This window comes from Phallusia mammillata, chromosome 5 (assembly GCF_965637545.1).
Source record: "Phallusia mammillata chromosome 5, kaPhaMamm4.hap1.1, whole genome shotgun sequence".
Lineage (NCBI taxonomy): Eukaryota > Metazoa > Chordata > Ascidiacea > Phlebobranchia > Ascidiidae > Phallusia > Phallusia mammillata.
Genome location: NC_137256.1, coordinates 2,597,135 through 2,613,458, shown reverse-complemented (window position 1 = coordinate 2,613,458; position 16,324 = coordinate 2,597,135). Strand labels below are relative to the sequence as shown.

Here is a 16,324-nt window from a genome sequence, read left to right as displayed (position 1 = left end):
AGATTGATTTGTTTATCACGTAGGTGGTGGCACAGCTACCCGGAACGGCGGCTTCCACACGCCTTGCCGTACGTGGGCGCCAGTGCATGTCAGTTAACTTTCCGGAAGTAGCCGGGTGCATGCCAGTTCAGAAGCTTGGAGTAGGCAGATTCTGTCATTTGTCACATGTTCTTGTAGCATACCCAGGAATATCTTGCAGGCAAATCAAATAGTAAGGTTTGATACAAATTTTATTAAAACCTGAGCACTCCCGCGCAATCTGTGATTGGCAGACACAACTGCCCAAACACACTGTAATAGTCAGCAAAAACAGCCGTAGCAGTTCCACATTTCGGGTGGCTAGTGAATCGTGTCCAAAAATTTAATCTCTGTAAAAAAGTGTAGTTATTATGTTTATTGTCAAGAAAATATTTATGAAGGAGGTAGCTAAACTTGAAATATATTGACCTTCATTTTCCTTCAAAACAAGCTATTATTGACACTGTAACGCAGAATTGTCAGTGGGATTGTTGTCAACAAAGAGTGACTTCTGTACAGCAACAGCCAACAGATCCCTGACAAAACTGCTAGGATTTTGTAGTTAGCTACCTTGTTGAGCTTTAGGCGTTGCTGCAGGCCTGATAAAAACGCGCTTGAGTTTCTGCCAGCACAAATCATTGAACTACTGCCAAGAGCGATTCAAAGTCAACTGATTTAAGGACAGACAACAGAGGTAAATTTGGCTTACACCTAAGCAGTCGTAAATCCATCTTTTGTGCCTTTGACCACTAAACCACTCAGGACAAAGGTATTGTTTGGCAATCAAAGGGTTGTAAAGCTCTGTTTGTCCCCTGCTTTATTGAAAAGGTGGTTGTTGTGTTTTTTTTTAGTCTACAGCATAATGTTTTGGATAGGGCAAATGACATCTTACGGATTTTACGTTCAGTGAGGCATAACGCGTGGTTGTGGTTGATTTCAGTTTACTTTACACTACAGTGTACATAAAAGAGCTGGGTGCAATTACTGTTTCAACAGTTGTTGTCATGCAGATTGTTGGATTTTAGCTTTATTTCTGTTCTGCCTTTTCGTTAACATACTATTATGGTTTAATCTTTTTTGTAGGTAGCGTTATCAACCAGTTAAGGGGCAGAACTCATGTCTGTGATATCATATGTGCAATGAATACATATTTGTTTTTAAGTAAGTCAGTGACCATGTGCTAATTTAACCAGTTTTGTTTGGCTGCTAACAGACACCATCAACTGTTTCTGCAATTTGTTTACACAGGCATTTAATCTATCTCGTGTATGGAATGAATAGAAATAAGACCAATTTCTGTCTGTTGGTAACCTTGTGTTGTTACATGGTTGTGTTCCTATGTTACGATGCAAAGGTTTTTGAGAGCGCCTTACTTGCCGAAACTTGGATAAAAACGTACATGTCGTTACGCACGCACAGTGATACCAAAGTTATGTTTAATCTCGACAGGGAAATGCTGCATTCAAGGTAAGAACTGGTTAGTTTACAAGGGCGCCTGTATGCATTTGGCGACTAAATAAAAGTAAAAGTAAACAAACTATAAGGTAAACTAATTAAATCGTTTCTGTTGTGGCTTTAGATTTGCAATGATAAATGCTTATGTTGGTTTTAAGGGGAACTTTTTTCTTTTGCGATCAAATCAATCATAGAACTTTTAAATTGCGTCGACGGATTAAAGTTCATTCCGCTGTTATTTTAACTTTGTTACAAAGTCCGGGTTTTAGCCAGCCAAGTCTACTGTAAAGCTTAATACAACGCTGCAAAATGATAAAGGTTTTGCAAAACTTACAAACACAACAGAAAACTCTTAATATTTTTAAGTTGTACCAATTCAGGGTTGTGTAACTCGGGTCGGATTCAGGGCTGTGCTTGAATAAAACAAGATTGATTCGGGTCTAACAACACAGACGGCCTAACTTGTGCCGCAGTGTCAGTAGCTTTTGGGCCAAAGTCAAACGTTATTTGCATAGTCACATCGTCATCTCAGTTCCATTGTTAAAGGGTTACGTAAACAGTAAGAATGTCGAGAGGGTTAGGATTTAAGTTAAGATTCACTTTTTAATCGGATTTGAGTCGAGTTTGGGTCCCATCTTGGCTAGTAGTAAATATTTGCACAATGTGTGCAGAAATTTGCAAGCGTAAACGTGCGCACTTTTTCGAAAATGTGCAGATGTCAAAATATGCACGGGCCACATGTGCACATGCCAACATGTTTAGGGTTCGTGTTAGTTTCATAAACAAAGTATAGTTAAATTAAACTGACTTTTACGTGTACTTTTAGGTAAGAAGCTTGATTTAGCTATTACTATTTCTGGCGAGAATATTTATCCCTGCGTAGGCCTCAACCTTTCGATAATTTAAAGCAGTGGTTCTCAACCTTTTTTTCTTGTACCGCCCCTTTTGCGTATTCGTAATTTATAAACGCCCCCCTCAAAACTGAAAAAAAAAATTGTTTCACAATATCAATGCGATAATTAAGACCCGAATGTTAAACAAGCTATGTTTTAGCACTTAATTGTAAATATTCTAATGGTTAATTCAACATGATACCACAACTACGTGCAGTGCTCTTTGCTTTTAGCTTGGTACACGTGATGGGCCGAGCAATGTTTTGTTTGGTCGATCAGCAAGCATCTCACGTTAACGCTTAGTGTATTGTGACGTCAGAAACATTTCCAATTCCAAGCTTTTACTTTTTTAAGGCCCTCTTTCTAGCCCAGGACAGTACGTAAGATGTGTAGGTCCTTTCTGCATAACACGTAAAAAGAGCCAACGCCAAGTGAAACACAAACGTTTTTTATGTAACAAATTGCAACTGAGATTGTTAACACTATTTGATGTGTTTGAAAACAGTCACTTTTGTTCTTGGGTGCCCTACTTCTGCACGTCAGCAGTAAACAAATCACACGTTCAATTGTGATGTCACAAAAACCGTTTATGACTTGCCTGTTACATGGTACGGTTTTGTAGTGATTGTCTAACGCAGGGATCACCAAACTTTTTCACTGCGGGCCGGATAACATTAAAAATATCTTGCAAGGGCCACATAGGTTGCAGCCCTAACGTGCGCCTTTCCGGTACCAACAAAAGTGCAATTTTTTTTAAAGTCAGATCGTGCTACTGTCAAATAGTAAAATTGTTTTAAAAATTGTAGAATCTTTTCTACGGGCAAACCCTTATTTATTCCCTCACAATTAACAAAAGAAAGCCCTTAGTTCGCGCACAATAATGAAGGCATTAATAGTTTTGGTTTGGTCTGTGATAAAACAAACAAATTTTGGATCATTTTGTGCGTTCTGTCAAATTAGGTGAACTTAGTCCTACATGTTCTTGCAGAAATACTTTTTCGGTAAATTAATTTTTAACGTTTAACTCAAGCTTTAGTTTTTCCAAGATATATTAGGACCAAACACTCGCGAAGGCCGGATGAAATGACGTCGGAGTTTGCCGTAGTTTGGTGACCCCTCGTCTAACGGCTTAGTTAATGCGAGCGCCGAGCATCAAAATTGCGATGCTCGGTACCAAGTACTCGGGTTTAGCTCGGTTCGGCCAAGCACAAGTCAATTGCTATCTGCAAATTTTACTTTCAAAGCGCAGACAAGCCCCGACAAATGACTCATTGTGATTTTTATAAAATGCATTGTGACATCACCATCAAAAACACGCAGGAAACAAAGTACAGTGAATAGTCAAATCTACTTTTACTGGTCGCTGATGGAAGAGATATGACAAAATTGACTTTGACGTTTTGTTTCGTTTTACCTGCTCTATATTTTCCCAACGCCCCCCAATCGCCCAATTATTCTCCAGCGCCCCCTTATTGAGAGCAAACGCCCCCAGGGGGCGCTGGGCCCCCCGTTGAGAACCACTGATTTAAAGCAAGCTTGTTGTGTTGATATTTTATAGGGAGGGCAACACCAGCGTGAGAAAACCTCTGATTCTTATGTGGAACCCGTCGTTCGGCGAAGTCCAATCCAATCCTAACCTTTGCCCCGAGTGCGTTCTCACTTACGACCAAACGAGCGCCGATGAAGCCGACGCCATCATCTTTCACTGCGCAGAAACACGCAATTCGCCTGACTGGTTACCATGGCAACACAGGAGCGCCACCCAGAGGTTGAAATGTTTTTGTTTTATTTTAAAAATTTAAAAATCATTTATTGATTTGAATTGCATTGTCCTATTTTTTTGGAAACATATTTGGCTTTAAAATCATTGATTTAACTATGAAACAAAACCTAATACAATAAAACCAATCAAAAAAGATTAAACGACAGCATTATAAATAAAAGAGTAGCTTTGTTAATATCGTTTTTTTCTTACTTAGGTGGGTGTGGCTGTGCATGGAACCACCCTGGAATGTGAGACACGTTTTTCAGAAAACTCTCACAGCTTTAAGAGGAGTTTTTAACTGGACAATGACGTACAGGACAGACTCCGATGTTTTGTCATCCTACATAACTTTCCCATCAAATAAAAGGTATATATAGAGCCGTTGATGACAATTAGACTATACTCAACATTGGACTAAAGCTGTAAGAGCTTCAAATCTTTAAGCACGTTCAACAAACAAAACATTTGTATCAAAATGCAATTTTTGCTCTACCGGCCATCTCGCATGACATATTTGACATTACATTGTTACATACAATTGCTGGCAAAGCACAGAATAGTTAATGAAATTTGCTTGTCACAACACTATATATTTAATGTACCATTCGGTAATTAGGACAATACTGAAAAACCTGAAAGTACAAGACCAAAATCCAGTCTAAACCCGAATTGTTTCAGATGAAAACCCTAAGTTTTAACACAAATAAGGCCGAGTGTGAAGTTAGGTCTGAATCAAGTCTGTTGTATTCAAACGTAAGCCCAAGCCCTGCCTGACCTACAACTTTGACTCGCCCTGTTGTAATGTTCAAGTATTTCTGTAAACAAACATTCTGTTACAGATCAGTTGCGGAGCTGATGGAACGCAAGAACTCTTCACTGATGGCGGCCTGGATCGTATCCAACTGCCACTCGCCTCCCAGGGAGGAATTTGTGAACGAAATCAGCCGGTACATTCCTGTGGACGTGTATGGGAAATGCTCGGGGAACCCCCTGTGTAGAGGCGACTGCCAGGTTGACACGTTGTCGAGGTATTTTTAAATATCACTGTGTAAACCAGTGGTTCTTAACGTTTTTATCACGACCAATTCCCAACAATATTCTTAACCCTTTGGTCGAACCCCAACAAGTTATATCCTTGGTTTTAAACCCATTTTGTTTTGTGAGTTATAATTAGCTTTTGACCCAACATAGTGGCAAAAGTTACTGTTTGTCATTTTGTTGAATGAAGCAACTTGTCAGGATTGCTTCAATTACGCTAATTTTTAGTTTTTATCCAAATGAAGCATTGCATTTAAACAAAACTACACAAACGTGAAAAAGATGAAGTATATAATAAGTTTTGCTGGTCATTTGTACCTTATACGGGCATTTGTATTGTACTTCAAAAACACCTTCATCGAACCCCTAAATTAAGCGTTGCCGAACCCCTGGGTGTCGATCGAACCCCGGTTAAGAACTACTGGTCTAAACCATTGGTTCCCAACTAGGGTTGGAATTTTAATGCTTAAAGGGAAAGGAACAATTTAAAATAACTTTAATTTGCACATGTGGTTTGTAGATAGACACTAGCTCTGGGAATATAATCTGCGAAGTTGATAAAAGACCAAATTTTAAGTGATCTTTGTATGGTGTAGCATCTACTATGTAGTCTATTTGGGAGGAATGAAAATGTTTTGAATTGAGAATTTAGTTGATAAAGGTTGGGTACCTTTCGTCCAGGGGTGGCCAACCCGCGGCTCGCGAGCCGCATGCGGCTCTTCGTCTGGTTTTATGCGGCTCTTACGTCGTTGTCGAAGTTTCGGGGCACTGTGCATATTTGGGTTAGTATGTGGCGATCTGGTACAAAAATCGTAAAATGTAATGTAAAGCTTTAACAATTTTGCTTTTGAACAAACTTATTTTCGGTATGGCCACAAACCACGCCTTAAAACTGAAACCTTATGTGCCGGTGTGCATAATGTGGCTCTTTGTGAAAACACAGCAAAAAAGTGGCTCTTAGGCTTTGACCGGTTGGCCACCCCTGCTCTAGTCTAACAAGTACGGCGTTCGAAAATTCAATATTAAACATTTACTTTGAAAGGTGGAATACAGCACTAACGCGTATTTGTCACTGCTGTGCCGTCGCAAAGAAACAACTTTTGTTATTTTGTTTGTTTCGTCACAGGTACAGATTCTATTTTTCACTGGAGAATTCGCAATGTCGCGATTATATCACTGAAAAATTCTGGAGGGTCGGTCTCGGTAGCGGGGCTGTCCCTGTGGTGATGGGACCACGGCGGTCAGATTACGAACTGATGGCTCCTCCAAATTCCTTTATCCACGTAAACGATTTTCCAACAGTTCGGGCACTGGCTGACCACTTGGTGGCGCTAAGTCGCAACGACACAATGTACAAGGAATATTTGCGCTGGATGGATGATCCGCTATGGATGGAAAAACAACGCGGAATCCAGATAGACGCTAAAAGGAATGCGCTTATATCAAGCCGCAACGCTGGAAACGCAAACGGCCTTTGCGCGCTTTGTCAGAAACTTATCAGGACGCCCAAAGATCGGACTGAAGTTGTGAATGAAATTGATCAATGGTGGTTCGGGCGAGGGTATACCCCTGAGGGGGATTCCCTACCAATATGTGAATCGGGTTCGACTGCGAGCGGTTACCCATTACGTTGGCTCGTAACATTAGGATATTCTGTATTTTTCTTTTTCATTGTGTTTTGTTCTCTTTGCGTTTCCCGGTGCAGAAGAAATCGTCCTTTAAAGTTCGACACAAATAGTGTTTCATGATGCACTTCTGGTGCCTTACTGAGCCAAATTATCAACAGTCTCACTGTTAAGCCTTTTTTGTGAATGGGCCAGAAGCGTGTAACCTAGAAGTTCCTAACCTTTTTCTCGTTTCATTTCGTGGTCGTTGAAAAGGAAGTTAACCTATGTTTTCAACAAATTGGCCTGTTGCAAAAATAATGCATGTTACTTACGAGACATTGTAAAAAAATATGGACCTAAAGACCAAGAGAAATCTTTTTTATCTCTCAGGAAACTTAAAAAACAATTTATTTCTACACTTACCAATGCACGTCAAAAAAGAGCTTTAATTAAACCTATTTGCTACCTTTCCAGTATTTACTTTTCACTAAACCGGTAAGTTTTTGATCGCGTAGAAGTTGGCCATAGTTATGTTTCATTTTATGTAGAGCTGATCTGGCAAAATGCATTCACTGTCGCTTACTCCAGAAATGACGCTGCAAATATTCACAAACCCGAGATTGTATTGTCAGGTAGAGCTACTAACACCGGAGCTGCGCCACCTACCGGAAATTCCCAAACTGGAGTGTTGCGAGCTCATGTGTTAGTAGTTCCACCATATTGTCATTAACCGTTATCATTTCGTTTGTGACGTTATAAGCGAGCATTCTTGGCTTAGCCTGTCCGATGTTTCCAGTCTGATTTCTTATACGTACTTGCAATTACGGAAACTTTTTTCCTTCTTGATATTACATAATATTCTTTTCTATCGGGATGAAAATTTTGAAAGGTTAAGTTAAACCGTAGATTTTTTCACGCGGTTTAAACCCAGCACGCTTTTTAAGCAAATTCCAAACATATTTTTAGTCTTTATAACCTGGACCATTTCGGCCCATTTCCAGAAATATTCGCAACATTTGCCTTTGGCGCCACCTTTCGTTTGATTCTGTAGAAATTTAACCACCTTAATGCGATATACACTAAATCGATTTTTTCCGCTAATCTTATTACATGTTTAGCTGCTAAACGTTTAAGTTTTGCAACTTTGAATCAACGACTCAAAGAGTAACTATTAATCTCGGTTTAATTTTACACTTAGCCTCATTTTTGTTGGTGAGTCTGTCTGGCTTTTTTCAATTGGCTTAAATGGTTGTATATACAACATTCGGTTCAGTCCAACACTTTTGGGTGTTGGCACTAATTTCGAACCAGCTTACAACCCTGTCACGTCCAGACAGCCAAATATGTTACTTTCCTTCCTACTATGTTTAGCGTTGTAAGTTGTTTTTACATTGCACAGTGTTATTACAGATCGTACTGATTATAAATCCAAATAAATCTTAATCAGATTGTCGTATAGTCAAACTGAACAAAATCAGGTTTTGGGGTTACTTTTAGGTTGGTAAAAAACTAAAAGTTTGACTTGCTTTAAATGTTGGTCTTAGATGACACCAAATTATTCATTGTTCAATTCTTCATGAAAAACCCTTGAAGTCTCTTAGTTCGATTTGTAAGTCAAATCCAATCTCCATGTCAAAATATTCTTTCAACCATTCCCGAACTTTCGCCAAATCTTTAGCAGTCCGGATCATCACAGTCTCCTCAGTATCCGGGTCTATGTAGCGCTTCTCTCGCAAGCTCCAACCCAGCCAAGTAATGTGGCCATTCTCCAGCGTTCTACATGCGAAGGTGTTATGTTTCAGGAAACTCTTGTCGCTGTCTTGATGGAAGTTGCACATCGCTTCAAAGTCGCTCCACTGACGAGGTGTGATGTCATATTTGAAGACTGGCAGCCACTTCATGTATTTTTTTCGTCTCTAACCTTGACGCCGTCTAGATAAGGTCAGTAAAGCAAAACGTCTTAGGTTACAAAAAAGGGAACTAAAACGTGACTAAATAAGGTAACATACAAAAATAATAAACATAAGTGAAAGGTTTATGATTGTGATTACACCGTTGCAAGGTTAACCTGATCAAAATTAAGTTCATAACTATGTTGAACTTAAAAAACGTTTTTCAGAACAGTAAATACTATTTACTAAATAGGACATTAGGTCGATATTTTAATGTTTTTTTCTATTGTAATAACGCCAATCTTAAACTTAAAGTCCTGATTGTGATTGATCAAAAACGCAACAGAAACGCAACACTAATGATGACAACAGCGTTTGTGGAAACGTTTTGTACTTACAATCTATCTGACACTTTTCTTTTAATCCAACAAATGCTGGTTTGATTTACAAAACAAATGAAAATCGCCAGAAAAAATACATAGTACGTTAGTTTATAGTATTTGGTTTGATCTAACCGGTAATTCCGTCAATAAAAACTCAACTTACCTGAATTAAACTTGATGTGACATTTCCCGCGTCTTTCGACCACATATTCATCCGTGCCCAACTGCGCCAGTCTGTATCTACCGTTCTTCTGTGATTGCTCAAGCATGACGTCGAACTTTAAATATGCAACTCGTTAATTGACACGCACCTTCAACACGTAAAGCCCATTACAACTTGTGTCCTATGCGCTTCGAGGCATACTATACTTTAGTAACAATTGTGGCGCTTTGCAATTTGCAAAACAACTTTTTAAATTTTCCTAACTAAAATGGCTTCAGACAAGCACGTGACGAACGTTTTTATTTGACGTCAGTGCAGTGTGACCTTACCTAACCCAAACATGAGCTGCGTGATAATATCACAATTCTGCGTACGTGAGCTGACCCTCGTATACCCGGTCCTTGAAACTGCCAGTTATAAAATCATAGTCAAGTTTGCACGACTTGGTGCCGCGCACGTGTGTATAGCCCTGTTTACACCGGAAGTAATTGGGATGAAACTAAATTACGTAAGGTCCAAGTAAGATCTATCATCACTTGCGTTGCATGTAGATTTGTGAATCGTTAGTTTGCTGTTGAGAACCAACATTAATCTTAGAACGTACGTACATTCTGTAATGAATTGGCATAAAATCTCTTCTGCAGATGGATATTGAGCTATTAAAGTTCGTCTAAAAAACTGGTTTCAGGCCGAAAGATTCAATGTAAACAGATCTAGTAAATCACAAGTTTGGGAAATCTGTATTTCCAGGTTAAAATCCGTTGCTAATCTTATAAAGAACAAATATATTTCGCTAAAAAAGCATTTTATAAGATTGTCAACCGGTTTTAACCAGGAAACAAATATTTCCCAACTTGTGATATACATATTAAGACTATTTTAACTGACGTTTAACTGACGCTGATCGTCTGTCGCTTTTCTTGAGTATTTTGCTTAATGTTTCAATTTAGTTGAAGTACTAAATAGACGGGATATGCTGCTAGACTTAGGATTTAGACGTGGTTTACGTGATGGTTAAAAGGATTTTGCAGAAGCAATTTCATGTCTTAACCCAACTGGAATGCAAACTAGAGCCTAAAGTCCAGAAGCACAAGCATTTCTTTACAGGGTTTTGCCCTGTGTACGGGATTAACGTGTTGTTTGTATTTGTGTGTGTTGGGGATTAAACAGCGTTAGTTTCCGTTTAAAGCCTGTGTATAAGGAAATGTATGCCGTACGCCTGCAAATGTGTTTTACAGACTAGGTTATATTTAAAGTGCTGTTACCGTATGTTTACAGTTTTAGTACTTCCTGTGATTTGTTGTTTATATTTTCTGTCTGGACTAACTTTCTATTCGTACGTCTTTTCGCGTAAGCGAATGTAAAGAGGTATACATCTGCTGAATAAATACAGTTTTACATGGAAATCGTGCTTTAATAGAACTATTTAATTTTTAGTGGTTTTAATTGAGTGATCTGAAATGCAGAGACAGTACAATTAGCTACGAAAAATCTTTATAATCTTGAAGTTGAACATCTACGTCAAAATCAAGTTCCATGTCAAAATATTCTTTCAACCATTTCCGAACTTCTTTCAAATTTTTTGCCGTCCGGATCATCACAGTCTCCTCAGTATCCGGGTCTATGTAGCGTCTCTCTCGCAAGTTCCAACCCCACCAAGCCAAGTCACCTGTTTCTGTCGACTTACAGGCAATCGTGTTATTTTTGAGAAAACTCTCGTGGCTGTCTTGCTGATAGCTGCACATTTCATCGAAGTCGCTCCACTGACGAGGAATTGTGTCGAATTTGTACACCGGTCTCCACTGACGGTAATTCTTTTCGTCTCTTACTTTACCGCCGTCTGCAAAGCAAACAGCAAAAATAGATTGATTTTCAAGATAAATTGTACCGTTTGTAAAACTTTGCAACACATGGTAGTGAGGAAGACTATTATAAAATCAAGCAGAAATCAAACATTAAGGCAAAAAGCTTACAAATTGTTTCTACATCTCTAATAAAGTTGTTACATATTTTTGATTGAGCATAAAATACGGTATAGGTCGATATTTAAAAGTTTTTTTCTCTGCAAATTTAATTTACAATGCGATTTGATTTAATTAAAGGCCATAAGACATCTTAAATAGGATTGCTGTTGTTTTATAATAATCGATTATTTCTTCAGTGGGAATCCAACAAAATAAAACTTGCCTGGCGTAAACTTGAGGTGGCACTTCCCGCGCTTTTCGACTTGATATTCATCCGCGCCCAACTGAACCAACCTGTATCTTCCGTTTGGTTGTGATTGCTCAAGCATGACTTCGAATTTTAGAGGTTCTTTAAAACTGCTCCCTCCCCAACCGACGTCAGCCAACCAGCGTGAGCCATCAGCACACGTGACCTGCGTTGTAAATAGTTTAAAAAAGTAAATTTGACATTCAGCAAATGTATGCTGACTCGATTTTATTATGACTTTGATCCTCTGTTACAACGCATTACAAAACTCGTAGAGTAGCGGTGTCCGCAAAACTACCAACAATTCGGTGGTCTAAAAACTACCACTGGCGGCGTTTGGAGTGAAACAATGCAGTTTTTGAAAGAACACAAAGTTTAAATACTTTCAATACAATCCGATTTGCTAACTTAAATTCAAATAAGGAAAGACAGGAATCTACTCAAAAAAATAATAATTACTCTGCGCAAGGTCGACCTCTGATGCAGAACAGAATCAAAAAGGTCACCTGTTTTAATTCTATTTTACCACAAAACGAGATAAACTTTCGATTGACTAACAACTCACCAGCATGGTCATGTGATCAAACTTAGGGTTCCACGACTCTGTACTCGCAATATAAGCTTGACTCTGAAATACCACAACCTCGAAGCCGAGTTGTAGCAGCAACCAGCGCATCAACCCGTTGATCTCGTAACAAAATCCTCCTCTATTATTAACAACAATATCTTGGTAGACTTTCTCCAATTCCAGTCGCTTTCTTGGACCCCCAAACATATCGAGAATCTCAAATGGAACATTACGAGCATGACACAAACATATTTCACGCAAAGTTGAAGCTTTGTTATCCTTTGGTCCGTTGTACTTCAAACGTTTCAGATATTGATCCACATCCATGCCTAAAATCTAACTTCCTAGACTGTGGAGTAACAAACACAAACGTTTTTGTTTGATCCTGTCTTTGGTACATTGACTTCGCCAGTATTTTGCTGCCAAAGTTTATTTTCTTCCTAAATCTCTTCAATATATTATTCTTGCAGTATTCAAACATATTCAACATAACGCATGTGCTCACTCAACTTGGTGCAAAGTTATTACGATAATCATTCCATTAAAAAAGCTCTCATGTTCTAAACTTTAACATTCGGGTATCCAAAATCTCTTCTCACTTTATCATTGCATAAAGTTTACAGTTTGTAAGCTTATCACTTGCCCGGTACAGTTTTACAGAACCTCTAATCACTAACAATATTTCGAATTGCTTTTAGTAGGTTTCAAAGTTCTGCCACAAGCCAACCAGAAAAATATGAACCTAGGTTTGCTTCAAAAGTGTATTTATACAATGCTGCTATGTGTCAGCAATGTAACACTGTTGCACAACACCGTGCAAGCGTTTAAACAAACAATATTTAAAAGTTAAAGTTTGATCAGCAAACAAACGTGGCAAATAAAGTCTCATCAGTTGTGACATCATCATTGCAGCCATCGTTGAAATCAGTCTAGGAACTTGAAATACTTTGCTTTTCTCTAATTGCTACAGGAGACAAAACAGTAAGTTACTGAAAGTTTTTAAAATCCCGAAGTTGAACATTGACATGAAAATCAATCTCAATGCCAAAATATTCTTTCATCATTTCTCGAAGTTCTTTTTGATTGCTGGCAGTCCGGATCATCACAGTCTCCTCAGCATCCGGGTCTATGTAGCGTCTCTCTCGCAACCTCCAACCCCACCAAGTCAAGTCGCCTGTCTCAGTCTCCCTGCATATGAGCGTGTTGTATTTGAGAAAACTCTTGTCGCTGTCTTGCTGATAGCTGCACATTTCATCAAAGTCGCTCCACTGACGAGGAATAGTGTCGAATTTGTACAGAGACACCCACCGGCGGTAATTCTTCTCGTCTCTTACTTTATCGCCGTCTGAATAGCAGACAGAAAAAATGGTTTTGGTTTCAAGATAAATGGTAAAGTTTGTAAAAATTCAAAAAAGATGCTGGTGAGAATGACTCCATAACAGAATCAAGCTAATGTGAGATGTCGCAAATTAAAACACACCAGCAAACTTATACCGTACCTACTCCATTGCAAGCCGCGGCTTGTATTGTTTTTTAGCTGCCGTTTGTGCGGCTTATAATCGGGGGCGGCTTACAATCGAAGGCGGCTTACATTTTAATTTTATACCGATACTATTTTTTACACTACAAATTTTTAATTTATTTGGGGTTCAAAACATGTATGCATGTACAGATTATACGTCGATATACGTTTTGTTGGCTACAGTTATTAACGTAACTAACAGATATGAGCAAATAGTTATACTATGTAACAACATCTATTACAAACAATAAAGATCTATTACCAAACAATAGTATCAAAAATTCCAGCTTGCGGCTTAAAATCGAGGGCGGCATACATTATTTTTTTAACACCTCAACATGCGACTTACAATCGAGTAAATACGGTCAGTCGTATTAACACCCTTGGTATTATTTGTAGACATTTTTAGGTAATAAAACACGGAACAGAGACGACGGCTTGAAGTTGTTTGTGTGAAAAGTTAGTTCATTCGGGTTTAAACATAAATTTTAAAGTTGGTAAAGTTCAAAACAACAAGATATTCTTGTGTCGATGAAAGTTAAGTTCAACTCTGTTGTCATGTGTTTGTTAAAATAATAAAATACGTTCCTTATCAGATTGTGTCGACTTATTCTTCAGTGGTTACATTAAACAATACAACTTGCCTGGCGTAAACTTTATGTGACATTTTCCGCGCTTTTCCACCACATATTCATCCGCGCTCAACTGAACCAGTCTGTACGTTCCGTTGGGCTGTGATTGCTCAAGCATGACTTCGAACTTTAGAGGTTCTTTAAAACTACTTCCTCCCCAACCCACGTCAGCCAACCAGCGCGAGCCGTCAGCACACGTGACCTGCGTTTCGAAAGGTGCAAACCATTTAGGAAATTAGTTTTTGACTTGTTGGTTCATTTTCGCAACTCGTATACTCCGAGTTAAAACGCAAGGCAACTCGCAGAGTAGTTCTGTTCATACAGTTTAATTATCTTGCTTTAAAACTCAACTCGTCAAAAACGGAATGAACAACGCAGTTTATCAGAAGAATACAAAGTTAATATACTTTGATGATTTCTAAACTTGCCAGTTTTGTCATTTAAATTTAAAAGAGGGAAGAATGCATACTACTTGTGGTCTCTTCCGCTGAAGCGTTGATTGCCAACCATTTTCGACGAACCCCTTATCAATTTAAAACATTTTTATTTCTTCCCGGTACACTACATAGAAAATGCTAAACCACACAAAGCATTTTAAATTGGGTATTTTCCAACTTCACAGGTTATATTACTAAACCTTAAGTGTATGTTAACAAAGCACATAAAAAAGTTAATTCCTCCCCTCAACTATTAAAATTCCTCCCTGGTTGGGAGCCACTACGGCAGCGGTTTCAAAACTTTCTGGTGCCATGACCCTTTGATAACCTTTGCTAAGTTGCGGTGACCCCAAGGATATAATTATAGTAGGCTATACATTAACATCAACTGTATTTTTTCTCAACAGTGAAGTGGTCCATGAGTTTATTGTATTGGGTCTAGTGGTCCATGTCCTAAAACGAGTTAGGAACCACTGCCTTAGGCGACCCCAGGCAAATTGTCAGGTGACCCAAGTTGGATTTGCGACCAACAGGTTAGAAACCGCAGCACCACGGTAATTAAGGCATTAAGTATGTTGCGCAAGGCAACGTCGACCTTTTAATGATACTTGCACACTTGCTGATGGCCAACAACTCACCAGCATGGTCATGTGATCAAACTCAGGGTACAACGACTTTGTACCCACAACATAAGCTTGACTCTGAAATATTACAACCTCGAAACCAAATTGTAACAACAACCAGCGCATCAACCCATTGATCTCGTAACAAAATCCTCCTCTATTATTGACAACAATATCTCGGTAGACTTTCTCCAAATCGAGTCGCTTTCTTGGACCCCCAAACATATCGAGAATCTCAAATGGAACATTACGAGCATGACACAAACATATTTCACGCAAAGTTGAAGCTTTGTTGTCCTTTGGTCCGTTGTACTTCAAACGTTTCAAATACTGATCCACATCCATGCTTAAAACTTATATGCTGCACAGTAACCGACACAATAAAACGTTTTGTTAAAACTGGTCTTTGATTGTGTTATATGATCTGCGCTAACTTTACCAGTATTTTGCTTTCGTATTTTGTTCTCCACCTAAATTGCATCAACATGCCTATACTTCTTTTATCCAATAAAACTAATTTGCTGACTCATGGTGTAATGAACTTTTTTCACAAATTTGCTACGTCATGAAGGTCTTTACGATAAACATTGCACTTTTTAAGCTCTTACAACTTTTAATATCTAATTTACTACAAACTATTCTCACAACAGATTGGCATAACGTGTGCAGTTTGCAAGCCAATTACTGAGTTACTTTCAGGAGGTTTTCAAGTACTGCAGTCCACTAGACAAATATTTACCTATGTTTGCTTAATGTGTGCATTTGTGCAAAGCTGGTTAGGTTTCAAAAATGTTACACCGTGCAAACGTTTAAACAAACAATATTGGAAAGTTAAACTTTGATATGCAAACGAAGGCCGCAAATCAGAGTAGTAAACCCGGCTGGGCTTTTTAGGCCGGGTTCTGGTTTCTTCCAAAAACGGGCCTGACTTTAAACTCTGCTGTGTCAGTATTATTTTTGAATGAATTTAAATAGCTAAGTAGCTAGTTGCTGGACCTGACCTAATGCCAAAGAGCCCTAAAACGCCTTGTCCGAGACAAATTGTCTATTGCTGTCCATTGTGTTTGTTGTCTTGGTCTTTCCCGAGGCTTCAATGTATAATCAAACTTTCGGGCCT

At 38.7% G+C, this 16,324-nt stretch overlaps 5 protein-coding genes and 1 long non-coding RNA gene across 6 annotated transcripts; 1 reads left to right on the top strand and 5 right to left on the bottom strand.

The window, feature by feature from the left end:
* Positions 1 to 212: 212 nt before the first annotated feature.
* LOC145230293 (uncharacterized) lies at positions 213 to 509 on the bottom strand. The gene is made up of 2 exons (XR_013860621.1): positions 448 to 509; positions 213 to 368 (listed from the first exon to the last, which is right to left on the bottom strand). It is a non-coding gene; the product is annotated as an uncharacterized LOC145230293 (long non-coding RNA).
* A 139-nt stretch (positions 510 to 648) lies between these two features.
* On the top strand, positions 649 to 8,232 carry LOC145230262 (alpha-(1,3)-fucosyltransferase 7-like). The gene is made up of 7 exons (XM_080095652.1): positions 649 to 712; positions 1,102 to 1,179; positions 1,267 to 1,485; positions 3,925 to 4,134; positions 4,346 to 4,498; positions 4,971 to 5,159; positions 6,296 to 8,232. Exons 2-7 carry the CDS (start codon positions 1,151 to 1,153, stop codon positions 6,915 to 6,917), a joined length of 1,422 nt encoding a protein of 473 aa, XP_079951778.1. The 5' UTR covers positions 649 to 712; positions 1,102 to 1,150; the 3' UTR covers positions 6,918 to 8,232.
* LOC145230284 (uncharacterized) lies at positions 7,792 to 10,487 on the bottom strand. Its single transcript, XM_080095678.1, has 3 exons — positions 9,544 to 10,487; positions 9,215 to 9,329; positions 7,792 to 8,708 (listed from the first exon to the last, which is right to left on the bottom strand). The coding sequence occupies exon 3, from the start codon at positions 8,675 to 8,677 to the stop codon at positions 8,351 to 8,353; it is 327 nt and encodes a 108-aa protein (XP_079951804.1). The 5' UTR covers positions 8,678 to 8,708; positions 9,215 to 9,329; positions 9,544 to 10,487; the 3' UTR covers positions 7,792 to 8,350.
* A 36-nt stretch (positions 10,488 to 10,523) lies between these two features.
* LOC145230273 (arylamine N-acetyltransferase, liver isozyme-like) lies at positions 10,524 to 12,355 on the bottom strand. Its single transcript, XM_080095666.1, has 3 exons — positions 11,991 to 12,355; positions 11,402 to 11,591; positions 10,524 to 11,054 (listed from the first exon to the last, which is right to left on the bottom strand). The coding sequence occupies exons 1-3, from the start codon at positions 12,318 to 12,320 to the stop codon at positions 10,696 to 10,698; spliced, it is 879 nt and encodes a 292-aa protein (XP_079951792.1). The 5' UTR covers positions 12,321 to 12,355; the 3' UTR covers positions 10,524 to 10,695.
* Positions 12,356 to 12,370: 15 nt separating this feature from the next.
* Positions 12,371 to 16,288, bottom strand: LOC145230279 (arylamine N-acetyltransferase 1-like). Its single transcript, XM_080095674.1, has 2 exons — positions 15,223 to 16,288; positions 12,371 to 14,349 (listed from the first exon to the last, which is right to left on the bottom strand). The coding sequence occupies exons 1-2, from the start codon at positions 15,550 to 15,552 to the stop codon at positions 14,137 to 14,139; spliced, it is 543 nt and encodes a 180-aa protein (XP_079951800.1). The 5' UTR covers positions 15,553 to 16,288; the 3' UTR covers positions 12,371 to 14,136.
* On the bottom strand, positions 12,980 to 13,918 carry LOC145228057 (uncharacterized). Its single transcript, XM_080093034.1, has 2 exons — positions 13,879 to 13,918; positions 12,980 to 13,338 (listed from the first exon to the last, which is right to left on the bottom strand). The coding sequence occupies exons 1-2, from the start codon at positions 13,916 to 13,918 to the stop codon at positions 12,980 to 12,982; spliced, it is 399 nt and encodes a 132-aa protein (XP_079949160.1).
* Positions 16,289 to 16,324: the final 36 nt, after the last annotated feature.

Bases quoted from the DNA above. Each gene is read 5' to 3' on its own strand.
- LOC145230262 (XM_080095652.1), top strand. From the start codon at position 1,151: ATGTGCAATGAATACATATTTGTTTTTAA. The intron at 1,180-1,266 runs GTAAGTCAGTGA...TTGTTTACACAG, and splicing joins GAATACATATTTGTTTTTAA to GCATTTAATCTATCTCGTGT. The intron at 4,499-4,970 runs GTATATATAGAG...ATTCTGTTACAG, and splicing joins ACTTTCCCATCAAATAAAAG to ATCAGTTGCGGAGCTGATGG.
- LOC145230284 (XM_080095678.1), bottom strand. From the start codon at position 8,677: ATGAAGTGGCTGCCAGTCTTCAAATATGACATCACACCTCGTCAGTGG.
- LOC145230273 (XM_080095666.1), bottom strand. From the start codon at position 12,320: ATGGATGTGGATCAATATCTGAAACGTTTGAAGTACAACGGACCAAAG. The intron at 11,592-11,990 runs GTGAGTTGTTAG...TTTACAACGCAG, and splicing joins TTGATCACATGACCATGCTG to GTCACGTGTGCTGATGGCTC. The intron at 11,055-11,401 runs GCAAGTTTTATT...TTTGCTTTGCAG, and splicing joins CCACCTCAAGTTTACGCCAG to ACGGCGGTAAAGTAAGAGAC.
- LOC145228057 (XM_080093034.1), bottom strand. From the start codon at position 13,918: ATGTCTACAAATAATACCAAGGGTGTTAATACGACTGACC. The intron at 13,339-13,878 runs GTATTTACTCGA...TCTGCTATTCAG, and splicing joins GGGTGTTAATACGACTGACC to ACGGCGATAAAGTAAGAGAC.
- LOC145230279 (XM_080095674.1), bottom strand. From the start codon at position 15,552: ATGGATGTGGATCAGTATTTGAAACGTTTGAAGTACAACGGACCAAAG. The intron at 14,350-15,222 runs GTGAGTTGTTGG...TTCGAAACGCAG, and splicing joins TTGATCACATGACCATGCTG to GTCACGTGTGCTGACGGCTC.